Source organism: Lissotriton helveticus, chromosome 6 (assembly GCF_964261635.1).
Source record: "Lissotriton helveticus chromosome 6, aLisHel1.1, whole genome shotgun sequence".
In the NCBI taxonomy this organism is placed as follows: Eukaryota; Metazoa; Chordata; class Amphibia; order Caudata; family Salamandridae; genus Lissotriton; species Lissotriton helveticus.
Window position 1 is genome coordinate 2121538630 of NC_136067.1, and position 19171 is coordinate 2121557800.

The 19171-nt window shown below is 43.8% G+C and overlaps 1 protein-coding gene across 1 annotated transcript in view; it reads right to left on the bottom strand.

Moving 5' to 3' along the window:
* Nucleotides 1–19171, bottom strand: part of LOC144763082 (NACHT, LRR and PYD domains-containing protein 3-like) — a 154340-nt gene that overhangs the window by 106678 nt on the left and 28491 nt on the right. The window contains exon 2 of the mRNA XM_078648383.1: nt 16101–16402. Coding sequence (XP_078504509.1) covers nt 16101–16383 — 283 coding nt within the window. The 5' untranslated portion in view covers nt 16384–16402. The remainder of the gene's footprint in view (nt 1–16100; nt 16403–19171) is intronic.

Sequence of the window (19171 nt, forward strand, 5' to 3'; positions counted from 1 at the left end):
GCCATATAGATGTTTAAGAGGTTGGGGTTCAGGGAGGATCCCTGGGGCACTCCTCAGCTGATCAAGAGAAGTGTGGCTCACTGGTTAGAGGAGGTAGATCCTGAAGCAGAGGTCAGACCCGGGACCAGGGTTCAATTCCCGACGCGGCAGGGTCTTGAGCCCAAATATCCACGGACTCGATAATTCTCGTTTCGGTACCTACTCGAATCACGGGTTCACACTCTGTAGCTCTGGGCATCAGCTTGTTTAATCTCCACTACGGCCCCCCCGCGGCGGGATGCCTGGCTTCCACCTTGGGGATGCCCAGTACGGGTATCTCACAGGGAAAACAGTCAGGACGGGTTCCCAAGGCAAGCGCCGAGATGCCTACGGGTAATCGAGCGCTATATAAGAACGCATAATAATAATAATAATAATCTCTGTGGGTTCTAAGTAGAGCAGTGAAAGTCTGAGTCTGTGTCTTGCCAGTGAGGAAAGAGTGGATCCATTCTAGGGTTTTGAGCAAACAAATAGGTCAGGAGAGCACAATCCTATAGAGTAACTGTGTACAAACTGCTATAATATACAGTCAGAGTAACATGTAGCTGTAAATGAGGTCAAAGACTCCTCAGGTGTTATAGGACGCAATGAAGAATAAAGTTCAAATTTCAGATCATCTTTTTCTTTATTGATTCTCAACGTGATTTTCAAGTTCATAAAACAACAGCCAACACGTGTTTCGTCCGTACTAAGAGTAAGTACAGGGACTTTTTCAAGGCAAAATAGGATAAAATGATTTGACGTATATAATGTCAGTCCATCTGAAGAATACAATATATTAAAGGTTCCTAATGTATAGTAACGTGAATGAGTCCATATAATACAATCATAAAGTATCACAGTAAATGTTGATGGAAACCACTAAGCAAACCTCCCTGACCAGTCAAATAAAGTCACAACTCGTCAAAAGAAAAGAGAGTAGCATGAACTGGGCTGCCAAACACGGTCTGAATAGGTCATTAAACACAAAAACCACAGCTGATAATAGTTGCCCAGGACCGGGGTGGTCGTGACTCTCAGAATAGTAATAATACCACCGGCGTGCGTATTGAAGACACAGGCACCACTTAGTAATGGCACTAAATAAGCATTACTAAGTGGTGCCTGTGTCTTCAATACGCACGCCGGTGGTATTATTACTATTCTGAGAGTCTCTGCAGCACTCCGTCTCCAATATTTGGAGAGATTCCTTTGACTGTTTAATCCAGTATTGTTTTCATATATACCTTAAGTAGTGTATGTGCGGTTTATTCCAAATTCTTTGGGAACACCACTACCTATCGTTTGTATACCATTCTAGGGTCTTGTCGCGGATGCCGGCATCGTGGAGTCTGGTGCAGAGGGTGTGATGGGAGATGGTATCGAAGGCTGCAGAGAGGTCCAGTAGGATGAGGGCTGCAGTGCCGCCTCTGTGGAGGACGGTGTGGTTGGTATCTTTAGCGGCAAGGAGTGTGGTCTCAGTGCTGTGGTTGCTTCTGTGGCCAACATGGAGAAATCCAGGATATGGTTAATTTTGATAAACTCGGTGAGTTGGGTGTTGATGACCTTCTTGATGACTTTGGCTGGGAAGGGGAGCAGAGAGATAGGTCTGTAGTTCTTGAGGTCCATCGGGTCGGCAGAGCGTTTCTTCAGCAGGGGGTTGACGTATGCGTGGTTCCAGTCTTCGGTAAAGATGGCAGGCTCCATGGATCAGTTGATGGTGCAGCAGCGTTCGGGGGCGATGGAGGTGCTGGCTCTGTTGAAGATGTGATGAGGGCAGTGATCTGAGGAGGCTCCAGAGTGGATGCTCCTCATGATCCTGAGGGTATCGTCAGAGGTGAAAATGGGCCAGTGGGCAGGGTCTGCTGGGGTTTGGAGCTATTGGGTGCAATGCTTATGCTTGGGTCTTGGGTTACAACCTGTTGTAGATCTTCCTGATCTTGCGGTGGAAGAAGGTGGTGAGGTTGTCACTGAGGTCTTGAGAGGGGAGAATGTCCCCTGCCTCTGTGCTAGGTTTGACTAATTCTTTGACCACGGCAAAGAGTTATTCGCTGTTGTGTGCATTGACATTAATGTGTTTCTGCATAGCTGTTTTCTTTGGTGATGAGGTGATGTTATGCAGTGACTGCAGTTTTGAAGGCTGCGTGGTCTGCCAAGATCTTGCTGCTCCTCCATATTTTACGAGCTGTCTGCAGGCACGCCTGGATTCTTGGAGGGTGGGAGAAAATCAGCTGGTTTTCTTGGAGGACTGCATGCCTGAGGGTGTCCTGCAGGGAGACAACATGTCGGGCAGTTGGAGATCCGACGGTGGAGGTTGTGTGTTGAGGCGTTGACATCCGTGGATGTTTGTGGTGGGGTTTTGCTGTGGGATGTGGCGAGCTGGTCTTCTGTGACTTTGTTCCAGCTTCTGTGAGTATGGCGGTTGGCATGGTGCTGTACGGTATGTTTGGCAAGGGAGACGTGGACGCAGTGGTGGTCGGTCCAATGTAGCTCGGAGGTGTGGCTGACAGAGTTGTGTTGCTTGTGGAGAAGATGGGGGTCGAGCGTGTGTCCTGCTGAGTGGGTTGGAAAGGTGTCCAGTTGCTTGAGTCCAATGGTGGTGAGGTTCTCCAGTAGGGAAGAGGTGTTGTGGTCGACTAGGTTGTCCAGGTGGAAATTGACATCGTCGAGGAGGATGTAGCCCGTTGAGGGGAGAGCATGGTAAGCAATGAATTCGGCTATGGCTTTGCTAAAGGGGGGAGGTGGAGTTTGGAAGTCTGTAGACGAGGGTGCCATGGATGGTGGTGTTTGGTTGGTCTGGATCTGGAAGTGAAGGGTGGAGACAGCTATTAGGAAGTGCTGATGTGCCCCTGACAGCAAAAAATGTTATAGAGCCACTCATCAAGATGAGGGTAAATCAAAAAAGTCATTGGCCTTCTCAGATACATTGCAACCACTGCCATGACCTCTGTAGAAGTTCTAGGTGGGACTGAACCTCAGCACCTTGTATTGTTAGTGGTTGTTCCCTACTAAGAGCGTCAAGAATCTTTGACACTCCTCCTCAATCAGGATAAGGAAGTGGGAGTTTTGCTGATCTATGTTGACAAACCAATCTTCTTGATGACGCTGAGAGTAGATATAATGAAGAGGCAGCATCTTGAATTTTTCTTTCTGGGTTGGTTTGCAGCCTTGAGATCAAGAATGTATTTCAGTTTGCAACTTGGTCCTTCCTTTTCCACCAGAAAGTAGCAGGAATACGATCCCTTTTCTTTTTGGAACTGAGGGACCCTCTCTATGGCCTGCCTCTGAAAAAAGGTGTTGACCTCTTGGTGCAGACAGTCCTGTTTATGCTTCGCTCACTTCTTCTGCTGTATCACCGTGGGAGGGAAAGAGGCAATTTACATAATAGCCAGTTCTCATCTCTCTTTTGAGGTCTTTAGCCACTCTTCTGGGTGATGGGAGATGCTGCCCTCTACTTGAAGTTGGTTTGCCTCCTGTTGGTGGGTGGGTGGTTTCCCTTTGCTGATGACCTTCTTCACCTCTTGGCAGATGCCTCTGTTGTTGGTATTACTGCCTCTGCTTATGTTGGTGCTGCGGGGGCCACTGAGGGACTCGAACATTCTGAGGGAGCAGCAATGATCATAAGTCTTGTATACCTCTTTCCTTGTTCTGCTCTAGTTCAACAGCCTTTACTATGTTTGTCTACAAAGACCAAGGAGTGTAAAGAAGGAAAACAAGGCAGCAGGCCTCATCCATCTTTATACCCAGGGCCAGATTTATCGAACTTTCATGCAACCCATCAAGACAACTGGCTGCGCTGCCGTGCGTGAACGGGAGAGGGCAGGAATGAACTATTCATGCAACACAGCAAGACAACTGGCTGCGCTGCCGTGCGTGAACGGGAGAGGGCAGGAATGAACTATCCATGCAACACAGCAAGACAACTGGCTGCGCTGCTGTGGATGAACAGAAGGCAGGAATGAACTATTCATGCAACACAGCAAGACAACTGGCTGAGCTGCCGTGAACGAGAGAGGGCAGGAAAGGACTATTCATGCAACACAGCAAGACAACTGGCTGCCCTGCCTTGCGTGATAGGGGGAGAGCAGGAATGCACCTCGTTTACCAAAATATGGCACATTCCTGCTCTCTGCCTGCGCTGACGCACAATTTTCTGCCTAACACCAACGCAGGCACCCTTACACCATGGCGCATGGGTGCCTGCATTGCAGGCAGTATTGTTTGTGTGCATGAAGGTGCACCTTCCTGCACAAAAACTATTCCCAGAGACATTTTCCTCTTTCTAAGTGTGCTGCAGAATGCATTACAAATAGAAAAAGGAAGCAAAGAGGCGAGGCGTAGTATGCTGATGCAGGCCCTGCTTCACCAGTCTTGGTAAATCTGGGAAAGCTCCACAGTCCATGGGTGAAGCAGTGCCTCGCCCTCCCTACTCAAAGCAGGGATACGGATCCCAATCACTTACCAGTCTATCTCTGCTCCAAGACTAATTGTTTAATGAATTGGGTTCGTAAGGAGCACTCCGTGTTAAGCTCGTATTTATTTAGTAATCTATTGGTGCTGCGATTATTTAGGATTGTCACTCCTTGAGTCAATGATTAGTTATGATGGGTTTTTGTTACCCACCTAATCGTGCACTGTTCACCTGGTGCTCCGCACCTTGTTTATTTATGTTTTTATCTCCACACTGTAAACCAACTATTTTTCCTTGTTATCAGTTTTGCTTTTAATCATATTTTTTCTTTTTAGCATTTCATCTTGTTATTCAGAGTATTCATAACAACATGCATTTATATTCTTTGCTTTGTAAACATCATATTTTCTTTAGTACATTTCAACATTATACATGACACATATAATCAATTTTCTCTTGATGAGCCCAATGCATTTCGGCACCTATTTGGCGCCTTCATCAGGGGAAGCTCTGGTAGCACCTGCTATATGGTGATATATCTATACGAGTATCCACCTCAACCGCAAGTATTCTTATGCTCTTCGCCACAAACTCTTATCTTCGCTATATCACTTGCGTCTGTTACTCCTTGAATATCTCCTTCGACAAAAAAAACGCAGCCCTTTGCTTGCTTCTGTATTCCCGCCACTCGTGATACAAAGAGTCATGTATAATGTTGAAATGTACTAAAGAAAATATGATGTTTGCAAAGCAAAGAATATAAATGCATGTTGTTATGAATACTGTGAATAACAAGATGAAATGCTAAAAAGAAAAAATATGATTAAAAGCAAAACTGATAACAAGGAAAAATAGTTGGTTTACAGTGTGGAGATAAAAACATAAATAAACAAGGTGCGGAGCACCAGGTGAACAGTGCGCGATTAGGTGGGTACCAAAACCCATCATAACTAATCCAAGACTAATTGTGACATTTTAGAACAGCACCTATCTCAGGCAACGCTCCCCAGTTGCTCGACCCTAATCAGGCCGCAGCTGCCTACACCAAGTGGCTCAAATCGGCCATCTCGAAAGTGGCCCCAAAAAAATGCAGTAACAAACACAAACGTAAAAAATCCACACCTTGGTTTAGTGATGCTCTTCGGCTTCAAAAACAGAAATGTATAAAATTGGAAAGGAATCGGAGATCAAATTACAATCCCTCTGACAAACTAATATATACACACTCCCTGGCCGACTATAAAGCAACCATTATCAGGGAAAAGTCATCCTTTTTTACACAGAAAATTAAAGCGTCCAAGAACTCTTTCAGTTCATAAACAAACTAACCAAACTCCCAGAGACTAAAACTAATAACACTAGTCAATCTTTTTGTGAGGAACTAGCTTCTCATTTGCGTAGTAAAGTAGAACAAATCTACAATCAATGCTCTGCCTCCTCTGACAGCAACATTAGCGCTAGTACCATTAATGTCCAAACTGCAGCCAGTTCAAGTCCTCCATCCAACTTTAACCAATTCATATCTACTACCTCTGAAGATGTCCTTCCCTTACTCAATGCCACAGAGTCAGGATCACCGGATGACATGTGCCTCCCCTCCATACTAAAGCAGATTTTGGCTCCAATTGCTACACTTTTAGCCAGCATCTTCAATGGAATGTTTAGCATAGGTAACGTTCCTAATCTTTGGAAAAAGGCCTCTAATTTGCCACTCCTAAAGAAACCCAACTCAGACCCTGACAACCCAGCCAACTACCGCCCTATTTCTAGGCTACCTCTTTCAGCCAAACTCGTGGAAAAACTGATCAACACACAATTGACACAGTTTATTAAGGATAATCATCTGTTGGATCCTTCTCAGTTCGGCTTTAGGGTTGACCATAGTACCAAGACAGCTCTAATAAAAACCACAGAAGAATTAAGAACCATCCTGGACAAAGGAGGCTCCGCAGCACTTATTCTCCTGGACTTGTCGGCCGCCTTTGATACGGTTGATCATTTCACTCGTGTCAACTGTCTTAAAGTATTGGGCTTGCCGATAAATCCCTGGCCCTACTTCAATCATTTCTAGCCGACAGAAGGCACTCAGTTATGTTGGAGAAATTTTCATCTAACTCCTTCTCACTTCCTTGTGGGGTCCCCCAGGGATCCTCTCTAAGCCCTCTGCTCTTCAATGTCTAACTATCAGAATTGGCCCAGTTGATTAGATCTTTTGGATTTTCCCCTATATCTTATGTAAACGATACCCAAATTGTGGTGTCAGCCTCTAACAATACCGATGTAACCATCTCTCAGTTTTACACCTGTATGAGAGCTGTTAGTGACTGGATGGGACGGTATTGTCTCAAACGGAACTCAGAGAAAACCGAGATGATACTTTTTGGTAACAAACCTTAATTTGGAGCCCAGCATGCTGACCAGCAGAGTCGGGAATCCTCCCAAGTCCAGTTCAAAAAGCAAAAGATTTGGGCATAACAATAGATGACGAATTGAACTTCCATAAGCATATTAGCTCAGTTGCCTCTGCCAGCTTTAATACTTGAGAATCAACAGGAAGATTCTTCCTTTTATTCCTCTCACCACCAGAAAAACAGTTGTCTCCTTATTAATTCTAGCAAAGCTAGATAACTGTAAAGGACTCTTTATTAAACTTCAAAAACAACATTTGAATAATCTTCAAAGCTAACAGAACACAGCAGCCAGGCTTATTTTTGACCTGCCCAAGTTCCACCCAGTTTCAGCCTCCATTAAGGAACTCCACTGGCTTACGGTAAATAACTGCATTAAATTCCAGGCATTGTGCCTGACCTATAAAGCCTTACATGACCTAGGTCCTAAATACCTCAAAAAATCCCTCTCCTGGTGCATACCTAACAGAGATCTACATTTTAAAAACTCCCTGACGATGTTGCCCCCCAGAGTTAAGAGATTTAAATGGAGAGGCAGCTGTTTCTCCTCTGAAGCCCCGGTTCTACGGAATAGCCTACCTATGAACATTAAAGCAGCTCCCTCACTATTGATTTCTAGGAAACTAACAAAAGTCTGGCTTTTTAATTTCTAGTCTCCCAATGCTCTCACCTTACTGCTATCCAACCAGTGCCAAGAGTATTCAAGCACTTTAGAAGCATTTTAACATAACATACGTGGGAACATCCACACTCCACACATTTATCACCTTTGTCGAACCAAGCAACGCAAAGCATTCCGGATTTACCAAGCCACGCAGGGACACGCGAGGTTGCCTTTCTTTGCTTGGTGCATCTGACTTAGGGATTGTGTTGTGTGACACAAGGGCAGTGCAATCCGTTCATAAATCCGGCCCCCAGCATCTGGAATAACATCCTGTTGTAATGACGAGAAGACACACCTTCAGGGAGGTCATTTTAAGTATTTATTCATCCATTAGCTGGACCATTAGAGCAGAGCGGCTGCAGTCTCTGTGTAGGACTGTCAACTGACCCACATAGAACCACTAGTCAGAACACTCCAACAATAGTGTTTTCATATGCAAACATTCTACAATAAGCCTAAGACACTACGTGGGTCTTCCCTTAATATAAAAACAAAACAAAAGAATACTAAACGGTGACAAAGTGTAACCAGAAGCAGCAGTAAGAGAAGAAAGAAGAAGAGGGAGAAAAAGACCAGAAGAGAAATCACTATAGAAGGAAGGAAAAAAAACAAGATTAAAAGAATGAATGTTACTTCCTATATCTAAAAGGAATTTGTTTAACACATATACTTCTCCTCAATGAATGTTACTTCCTATATCTAAAAGGAATTTGTTTAACACGTATACTTCTCCTCAGGGTAGTATTCCCCGTACAATCTGATTTGGAAGTACTTAAGGGTCTTTGCATCAGCAGTGTTGTCATTCGACAGAGAAGAATAAACAATTCTCTTTACTAAAAGAGACTTATTCCACCACTGCCCAATGCAGAGCTTGACCGAACTTCCACTCACATCCAATACCTTGATCGGAAAACTAATCTAGAAGACCCTTTCTGTACATGAACAGGTTTTTTAACACAAACATAATCACCTGATTTTAAATCAACGTCTTTAACACTCATTTTCAAATCAAAGTAGGATTTTTGTTGGTTCTGGAGAGATTCAACGTGTTTCCTAACACTTTCATCAGACCATTGGGTACCTTTGACCCATTTGCTCATCCATGCAGGATAAGAGATAGTAGCAGCCCTACGCCCACGCAACAACTCAAAGGGTGAAACACCTGTTGTTGAGTGAGGTGTAGTGCGGTAAAACCACAACATACTCCACACGGCATTAGCAACCATACACTTGTTGGAAAGGGCCCATTGGATGCATTCACCTAACACCTTATTCATGCGTTCAACTAATCTGTTAGTTTGGGGGTGATGAAGTGAACTCTTCAATGTTTAATTCAACAATTTTGAAAAAAAAATAAAAAATTCTGAACTGACAAATTGTGTGCCATTATCTGTTATTAAAAACTCTGGAGATCCCTCCTTCAAGAAAACATGATTAACAAACTCTATTACTGTCCTGGTAGTTACTTCTTTTACAAACTTTAATTCAGGCCATTTAGAATAATACTCCATGAGAACTAAACCAAATCTTGAAGATGAATCCAGAGCATGGAAAGGACCTACCACATCTAACCCCAACTTAACCCATGGTGCTGAAGGCATTTCTATGGGGATATGTGGAGGAGTACGCAACTTAACAGCTTTGCCACACCTCGAAAAAATTGCACAGGATTTTACAAAATCATCCACACGGCTATCCATGGAAGGCCACCAGAATGACAAACGTACACTTTTTTCGTCAAAGTTGCACCAAGATGCCCCTCATGAGCATTCTTGACTAAACCTGCTCTTAAAATGATAGGAGGTATGAGTTTGTCCCCTCTAAGCAAAAGTCCATCTTCAATTGTCAATACATCTGCAACTTATAAGAAGATTTTGAAATCAAAGGACAAATTTCTCTCTTTATGCCAACCTTTTTCAACAAAACTCATTATCTGAACTAAGGAGACATCATCTTTAAGAGCTTTACGCCATTTCTCATCTGACACTGCACATAAATGAGGAACATCCACAGCCGCTACAATAAAATCTTCATTGTCCTCTTGTCTGATATCTGGCTCAACCTCCACAATGTCTGAAGAACGAGATAAAAAATCTGCACAACCATTTTTTAAACCAGGAATATATTCTGCTGAAAAATGAAACTGAAGAAGTTTGAAGGATAAGCGTGAAATTCTGGGAGTAGAAGGTCTGACATTCTTACCACTAAGGATAAAGACTAAAGGTTTGTGATCAGTTTGGAGACAGAACTTCCGCCCCCAAATGAAATTTCTAAATTTCATAACAGCCCACCAACATGCCAATAATTCTTTTTCAATTACAGAGTACTTTACCTCTGAGACAAATAACACTCTAGATGCATAGCCTATGGTCCTGACTTCTCAATTTTTTTTTTTTTGTAAGAACCGCTCCTAACCCCATGTTACTTGCATCTACTGTAAGAGTGCAGGAGAGAGACGGATCATAATGTTCAAGGACCGTTGGAAAGACCAATTGTTGTTTTACCCAGTCAAATACTTCCTGACAAACCTTATCCCATTTGAACACAATTCCTTTCATCAACATTTGTGACAGTGGCCTTAACTTGCTCACAAAATCTGGAATAAAGCGGGAATACAATTCGCATATCCCAAGAAAGGACTTCAGGGCTGCTTTATCAGAAGGAACCTTTGATTTAACAATGGAATCCACAAGACTCGCTTAAGAAAAAAATCCATTTTCATTTACCAAATGTCCCAAGTATTCAACTTCTTTTGCTCTGCAAACACACTTGTCTCTACGTAAAACAACCCCATTATTTTGAAACCTAGACAAAACTTCTTTTAAAATATTGTCATGAGTAACATTGTCAGGAGCGAAGATAAGTACGTCATCTTGGAACACAGACAATCCTTTAATCCCTTTCAGAATCTCAGACATCAAGCGTTGAAACACTGATGCCGCTGATGCAAGCCCAAAGGGCATGTGCACATATTGGAATGTGCCAAATTTATTTATTTATTTATTTTTACCATTTATTAAGCGCGCTGTTACCGGGCGGTGTCCTGGCGCTGAAACGATATGCTTTCTCCATGAGACATGTTTATCCCTATAGGTCAAAGAGCCATGTTTTGATGTTTTTCCTAAATGTCATCAGGTCAGTACGTTGTTTCAGGGGGAGGGGCATTTTATTCCAGATAGCGGATGCTCCGGAAATAAAACTACGTCCTCCCCATCGAGCTTTCCTAATGCGATCAGTCTTAACAAGCCATTTGTTAGCTGATCTTAGTTGTCGACCTGGTTTGTACAATTGAAAGTGTTGTTGAAGGAAGGACGGACCTAGTCCATTCACTGCCTTGAACACCATACATAGTGCTTTGAACATAATACGTTTCCGTACTGGGAGCCAATGCAATTTTCTCAGTTCCTGAGTGACCGATGCAAATTTGGGTAGGCCGGTGATTAATCGAGCAGCAGCATTTTGCAGCATCTGCATTTTGTTCAAAGTCCCTTGCTGGGCTTGCAGAAACAGACTATTACAGTAGTCAAGGCGGGACAGCACAAGTGCTGTCACCACCGTTTTCCTGCTACTGATAGAAAGAAAAGGGAGAATTTTCCTAATACTTTTTATTATCCAATGAATGGAGGATGATAGGGCATTAACTTGTGATTTAAAAGATAGTTGTTTATCGATGAGCACCCCCAGGTTTTTTACTGTCGTGGCTGGAATGGGTGGTGCTCCCATTTCTTGGGGCCACCAGTTGGGGGTCCAAAGATTAGCCTCATTGCCAAAAAGAAGAACCTCTGTTTTCGAGGAATTCAATTTGAGGCAATTCCTAGCCATCCATGAACTTACTGCAGTCATGCAGTCTTGGAATCTTGCTGCTGTTCCTTCTTCTCGCCCCGGGAGCAGAGATACCACAATTTGTGTATCATCTGCGTAAGATGTCAATTCAAAGCCAAATGAGCGAATCACCGGGGCGAGGGAAGTGACATATATATTAAATAGGGTGGGACTCAGGGAGGAGCCCTGAGGAACCCCTCCTTGGTGAGACAAAAGCAGTGAGGCTTCTTGATTGAGGAGCAAGTTCAACCTGATGATAGGCTGATGCTAAGTCTAATTTTGTAAAAATGTTTGCATCTTTAAGTGTGGCTAACAATTCATTGATGTTGGGGAGGGGATGCGAGTCTATCCATATTTCTTTGTTCAGGCAACGAAGGTCAACACAGACTCTCAATTCACCATTTTGTTTGCATGCTACCACTAAAGGAGATAACCACAAAGAAGACCACAACGGTTCAATTATCCCTTTAGCACACAAAGAGTCCAACTCCTTCTCAAGATCCTGTCTGATGCTAAAAGGAACATTTCTCAATTTATGTTTGACTGGAGAAGCTCCTTCCTTTACAATAATTTTATGTTGGAATCCCTTTATCTTCCCTAGATCTCCAGAGAACACATGGGTAAATTCGCTCACAAGACCTTCAAGATCAAGATGATATCTTATAGCTAACACTTGATTTTTAGTTCCTGGCCTAAATACCATCCCAAATAAGCTTTGGTGGAACCACCCCAAAATGTTTAAACCTTTGTGTGCCACATACATTTTTCCAGCAATTCTCCTCCCCTTGTACTCGAAGATATCCTCAATGTAACCCGACAGATCGATTTCACACCCTTCATACGATACAACCTTGCGAACGGGGGGTAACAAGGATCTGTCAGGCCAAGTTGCTTGATATAACTCTAAAGTGATCATGGAGATACGAGCACCTGAATCAACAAGAAGACGTAATGACCGATCTCCGACTAAGATATCAACATAAGGATCAACACACAATTCTGGATTTCCCACAATAACACCATCGTCTCTTACTACGACTACCATGTTGCTCAGGTCTTTTGCAATACAGTCTTCCTCTTCACTCTGGCCATTTTGTTCTGTGACATATTTTACCTGTACAGGCTTGGAAAGAGTATTATTTCTAGCAGTTTGACATACCTTTGCAAAGTGTCCTATTTTATTACAATTTTTACATGTTACAAACTTTGCTGGGCACTTAGCTCCCCCAAAATGTGCCTAAAGCCACACCTAAAACAAATGTTACTGCTTGAGAAAAATGGATTTGGATTGCTCCACGAATTTTGTCTATCATAACCTTTGTTTTCAACAGTCTTAGCATCTTTTATTTTAATTGCAGAAATAGGTTAATTCTTCTTTTCTTCTAGTTCCCTAGCTGATATTTGTGATGTCTCAATACTTTTAGCCATCTTGATAGACTCTTCCAAAGTTGGATCACCTAGAGACAAGAGTTTCTGTTTTATATTTTTATCAGTACAATTGCAAATAAACTGGTCACAAACCAGCTGTTCAGCAAAGTTTTCAAACTGGCATTCAGCTATCAGCCTTCTAAGTGCAGTGATATAAGTATCCACATCTTCCCCTGACTGTTGTTTACGCTTCAAAAATTTGTGACGGAGCATAACTAGACTTGGCTGAACATCAAATCTGGTTTGTAAATTTTTCAATGTTTCTTGGTACTCATCAAGAGGATTTTCCTCATCAACAGGAATGGCGGGAAGATGTTTCAAAATTTCCCTTCCTTCATAGCCTAAAGAGTACAAGAGAAGGTATTTTCTTCTTTCGGGCCTAAATCTTGTCGCACCAATTGCCCCAAGATAAGTTTCAAATACATCATACCACTGCTTCCATTTGATGGGTGGATCACCAGGTGTTTCTAAGAATGGTGGAGGAGCTGCAACACTTTGCATATTTACTTTTTATTTCAAGATTTATTTATTATTAAAGCATTTTACAGATATAATACAGATACAGTACAATCCAGGGAAGATAGAGAGCTAGTAGATCTCCTACTCACAGCGGCTGTTAAAACAATCCTAGCGAACTGGAAATGTACTAGCAAAGCAACCTTTAAGAGATGGATAAACTGGATGACCTTCCTGAGAGGCGCGGACAATATCACAGCAAAACATGCATATTTACTTTGATGAAAGTAAAAATAATTACAAATGAAATGTAAAATACAAATTTACTGCTAGCCCCTTAAGCGCTGCCGTGGCCGATGCTACCTCCCCAGTGCTGCGCACGACCGTTGGACGACGGGCCAGCGCTTGTTATTCGAACGTTCAGCACTGAGTGCTGAACGTTCGATGCAGCTATGAGGTTAGAATATACATTTCTTAATGCAATAGTTAAAAGATCCACAAGAAGGCAGTGTCGTACTGAGCAAAAAAAAACAATGCAGGACAAGTGCAACGAAAATACCCAAAAAAGGTAAAATATGCTGGGTGTATAAGCGCTAGTTATTATCTGTGTTTAAACTGATACACCGATTTCGATTTATGCACTATGATGTGCACATCAGCGTTGAAAATAAGCATATGTATGCGAGCACTTTAAAGTTGTGTGCACATCTAATAATTTTTAATAAATGTTTAATATGCTGTGCACATCAGCGCTGGATATAAAGTGCACGTTCTTGGATAACACGAAGCAAGGTAAAATGTCCTTGGCCGCTCCCTTTGTCTGTCGCTCCCTTTATAGGATTATGACGTGGAGCTACCGGTTGACATACGTTCGCTGAGCCCTTAAGAACGTTTCGGCTCGCATAGATTATGTCGACAACAGGAAAAAAATATGCGTTTCACTGTTGGAACGCAAGTACGTTTCACACGTCTCTCCGTCGACACGCTTCTAACGTCAAGCGTGCGACCTTGGCAGTTGCTGGAACTCAAATGTTTCCCTTGCGTTTCACAGTACTGTTGTCAATTTCTTTGGTTTCCGCCCTGCTCCCACATCGCGAAATACATCCCGCATGAACCGGAAAGCTTGTTCTTACTTGGATCGTCGTGGAGAGAGATCCGCTTACTTAACAAAATTCCTCACGCTCTTCTGTGGCCTCTCTTTAAGTTGAGGAATCGTGGGTTCTTGAAGATGGTCCAGCACCCGTCGCCATAAAGGATGTTGTAATGACGAGAAGACACACCGTCAGGGAGGTCATTTTAAGTATTTATTCATCCATTAGCTGGACCATTAGAGCAGAGCGGCTGCAGTCTCTGTGTAGGACTGTCAACTGACCCACATAGAACCACTAGTCAGAACACTCCAACAATAGTGTTTTCATAAGCAAACATTCTACAATAAGCCTAAGACACTACACATCCCCATCTCTATGAGGATCGCGGCAAAGATACTCCAATTTAGAGAAGAGTTGAAGATGGGGCTCTTTAAAGAACACTGAATTACAAAGCATTAACCCATCACCAAGCCGGCTGCCTCTCCTGTCACTCGCTGTCTTTGACCCTGTACAGCGCTCCGCTGCCTTTTGTCTAGATTTCTGCTTTAGAAATATCATGTACATAAATACATGTATCACTTCTCTCACCTGTGTCTGTGAGTACCTGATGAGCATTTACTACAGAATTTAGTCGATCCTGTCTATATTTCAAGAAATTAACCTTGAGTGTGAATAGGCAGTTCTGCTGTATTAACGCCCCTCCACCTCATGGTCAAAGGTTAGGATTCGGGTGTGAGGTATGAGCCGTGAATGTTACTAGGCTTCAGGGCTCACGGAGGTAGGAGACAGAAAAGAGGAGCGCCTAATTAAAGTTATGTTCTTGTGACAGTGAGAGAGCAGGACAGGGCCATACCTACAAATATATGGCTCTCTCCTCCCATCTCCCAAGTGCTGATGCAGAAATTTGTCGCCGAGCACCACACACCCAGCTTTGTGCATAGTGCAAGGGTGTGTGCATGAGTCTTACATGGGGTTCATACTGGAAGGCTACCCTTCAAGTACAAAATACTATGATTAGACAAGTTTATAAACTTTTCCTACCTTGTATGTGTGCTGTTTAGGGAAACACAAATGCAAAGTTAGGAAAGAAAGGAGAAATCAAAATATTTCTCCTTTGAAGCCTGCTTTCAAGCAGCCTTATTTTTTGGTGCAAAACCCTGTCTTTTAATGGTAGTAGAAAGGGGTTTGCATCAAAAAGCGTGGGTGGGGTGGTTGCATGGAAGTGCCCATGTTCTACCAATGGAACGGCCCTTTGCCTCTAAGTAACACAAAGCTGCTCTTCACCCTGGTCTGCATTACTTTCCCTTACAAACCAATGCAAATACCAGTGTGCGTTGGTTTGAAAATTTCCAAAAAGTTTCTGCATTGCTTTACTGGTTTGCATTGTAAATCTTTGCCTCGGTCTTGACATCACCTCCTACGAGTCAAGCCTTTAAAGCTCGTCCAAGACACTCCAGAGAGTCAGAGAGACTATTGAGACCAACTCTTCATATAGGATGACATGAGGTTGCCCCACTTGTCTCATGATACTATAAGAAGTATGACCATGCACCAATGGATGTAGATATGAGAGGGGCAACTGCACCACATTCAAAAAACAACAAAATGCAGCTCCAAGAGGTGCTGAAAGCTGAAATCGGACCAAATGTACTTTGAAGGAGGTCCAATGTGGGATCTTCCAAAAGTGATGCTTAGAAAAATCCTCTGTATCATCCTCTAAGTAAGACAACTTATGAAAACGATTCAATTTGGCCAACAAGGTGGACCTTGGAGTGTGATCTTGAAGGATCGCCCCCTCTTACCTCGCTGTCGCTCCCCTCTGAGTCTGGCTGCCGCCTCCCTCAGGCTGACCCTGGTGAAGGCCTCGATGGTCACATCAATGGCCGAGTCTGAGCCGTAGAAATCGATCAGAAGGTTTGTGGTGTCGATCCAGTCTGCTTTCTCCAGATTTCCTCGGGGGATGTTTCGCTGTTCTTTGAAGTTGATTTCTGATAATTTATTTTTAAACCTTTTGAAGTCAACTTCGATGAGATCCTGTAGGGCGTAGAGCAGGACGTCCCCAGATGTGCTCCCTCCGCCCTCCATGGCTCATGTGAGGCTCCGCCTGAAAGAAAAAATGGGTCATTACAAAGAGGTCTGGTCACAAACTCAAGAGACACACAAGTCAGATACATGATGACAAACTCCTCGCACCTGCACAATGTGTTTCACTTAATGGATGGAATCCAGTTAATACAGCGCTACTATTAGCCCAGTAGGGCATCTGGGAGCTGTAGTGGTTTCCCTCTTTTAAATGTAATGATGTCCATTCTAATGTACAGTGCAGTCTAGAGCAGGGGAGGACAATGTAACTGCAGAAGGACTGGATCTGTGCTAGAGTTTTAGGATATACAGCTAAGAGAAATAATATAATTACATGGAAATTATTTACGTAGTTGTTCTAAAAAAATGTCTTGATCCGCACCCTTTGACCTGCGTTGAACACCCTTAGATTCCATTACAGTAACTTTAAAACTCTGCAGAAAACCCAGAAACATTACATGTATAGACTGAAACTTCCATGTAAAGGGAGGCAGGGGCATAAAGTGTGACTCTTCTCTTAATAAGGTGTCTCGAAGCCCCGCCTGAAATCAGGTCAGCTGCCGACACCGCGACAGAAGACACATCTATTTATAGATTAAGGCTTGACTGTTTTCTGTTTGATGAGAGGAGGGAAGATTGTTCAAGTCTGGAGCAGGGAGGAAGGAAAAAGACAAACAGGCCCCTCCCTGAGATGACTTGATGGCAAAAACAAAGAATGTTTGAGCCTGGTTTGAGCAATCATCAGCCAGCGTGTGCGGCGTGTGCGGAGCAAGAGTTAGTTGTCAAGGGCCAGGCCAGAACCAGCAGCTCCTCGCAGTGACGTCAGTGGTTTATTTAATCCAAAATACACATGGAAGAGGCTGATCCGTCACGACAGCGGCATTTTGGCTTTTTGTCGAGATTCTGTGGCGAGGCTGAAGGCTCAGATTACTCCTTCTTTCTTTAAAAGTCCAGCCAAACACTGAATACAACAGGTGCAGACTGACCACTCCTTCCTCTGTCAGTGAACTTAGGGGCATATTAGCAACAAATAGCGATATTTATCGCTAAATGCGCTAAGCCTATCGCCGGATATTATCGCAGCGATAACGTGCTATAAGCAACGTTTATCTCCAATGCAATAAAATATCCGCCGTTAGCGGCTCAATGCGTGAATATCGCTGGAAATCCAGAGATATTCAGGCATTAACGCTAATGGGGACTTAACCTGTCTATCAACCTCCCATTGGATATACAGGCTAAGAAGTGGTCTGAGCAGGCGTTAGGTTCTGGCGATAATCGCGCTTAGCGTGACTTTTTTTAATCGCAGAGCCTGCCTCGCTAACAGGTTGGGTACGCCCACTTTGCATGTCATTAGCGATAAATATCGCTGACATGCAAAGCTTATACTTGCTTTTAGAAGCTTCCGCAGCAAGAAAAATATGCAAAACTCTATAGACACAAGATTCAGCACTCCATCTTCACACTCTCATTCCCTTCTGCTGCTCTGTAATTTAAGAAGATCTGACTAAGAAGATGGTCAGCGGAGAGGGTGAGCGGAGATGTTAAGGCAAAAAGCAGGTTACACAAGACTGGTGTGTCACTGTGCATTGTAATGACATCAGGCACACATGTTTGAACAAGTGGCTCTGGACCTATCAATGGCGGCTACTGATTGGGATTCCCTTGCGTTCCAGGGAACTATCTCTAATAAAACCCTGGAACGCTCACAAACTCTGCCTTCCTTCTTCAGACAATGGACAGTTTGCCATGAAATATTGTGTCTTGGGTTTGGGACTCGCAGATGGAGTGACAGTTCCAGGTTCACTCAAAAGAAAGAGAAGCGGGGACTAGCAGCCAATAACGGTCTAGTAATTAAGTCAACTAGGGAGGTACTCGTAGGAAAGTAGGATCTGCTTCTTATGGTTACCCCCACTTTTTACTGATGTTTCACTGTTTTTGACTTAGTCTGACTGGGATCCTGCTAATCAGGACCCCAGTCTCTCTGCTTCTCCTTTAAATTGCAATGTATGTTGACAGTGTGGGGGAACGAGTGGCGACATTAGAAGAGGAAAGCAATACCACTGTCACCGACCGGACAACACTCCAGCAGGAAGTAATTCGACTTCAAGGACAGAACGTGGATATGCAGATGCACCTGGAAGACATTGAAAATCGGTCCCGTAGACACAATATTCGGATCCGTGGAGTGAGGCCCACCGATGACACCCGGGACCTGTTCGCCTTCGTAACCGGCCTCTTCTGGCACATACTAGGAGACTCCCACGAGGCGGGCATCGTCCTCGACAGGGCACATAGAGTGGGTCCACCTCGAGGTCCCAACGCTCCACCAGAAGACATCCTGGTGTGTGTCCATGACTTCAAAACCAAGGAATCCATCCTCACCAAGGCCAGGGCTCTCCACCCCATCTCCTACCAGGGACATTCCCCAGTATTGTATCAAGATCTGGCCTTGATTACACTACAAAGACGCTGGCAGTTTAGCCCCATGACCGATCACCTCCGGCAACAATGGATCTCCTACTCTTGGGGGCATCCATTTCGTCTTATTTTCTGCTACCGTGACAAACTGCACCAACTTCGTTACTTTGCGGATACTTGCCGCTTGCTGGGTCTGGCGCTGCCGGGGGAGGAAGACGACACCTGTAGTACCGCTTCGGGGCAGGAGGTCTCTCCTTTGGGCTGGCGCCAACAGGGCAGAAGGAGGCAGTGACCGCAGCAACGAAGGCCCTCGCGGGAGAGGGCTCCACTGATAAGTGACCGACTCAGAGTTGTTTCCCCCTCTTTTCTA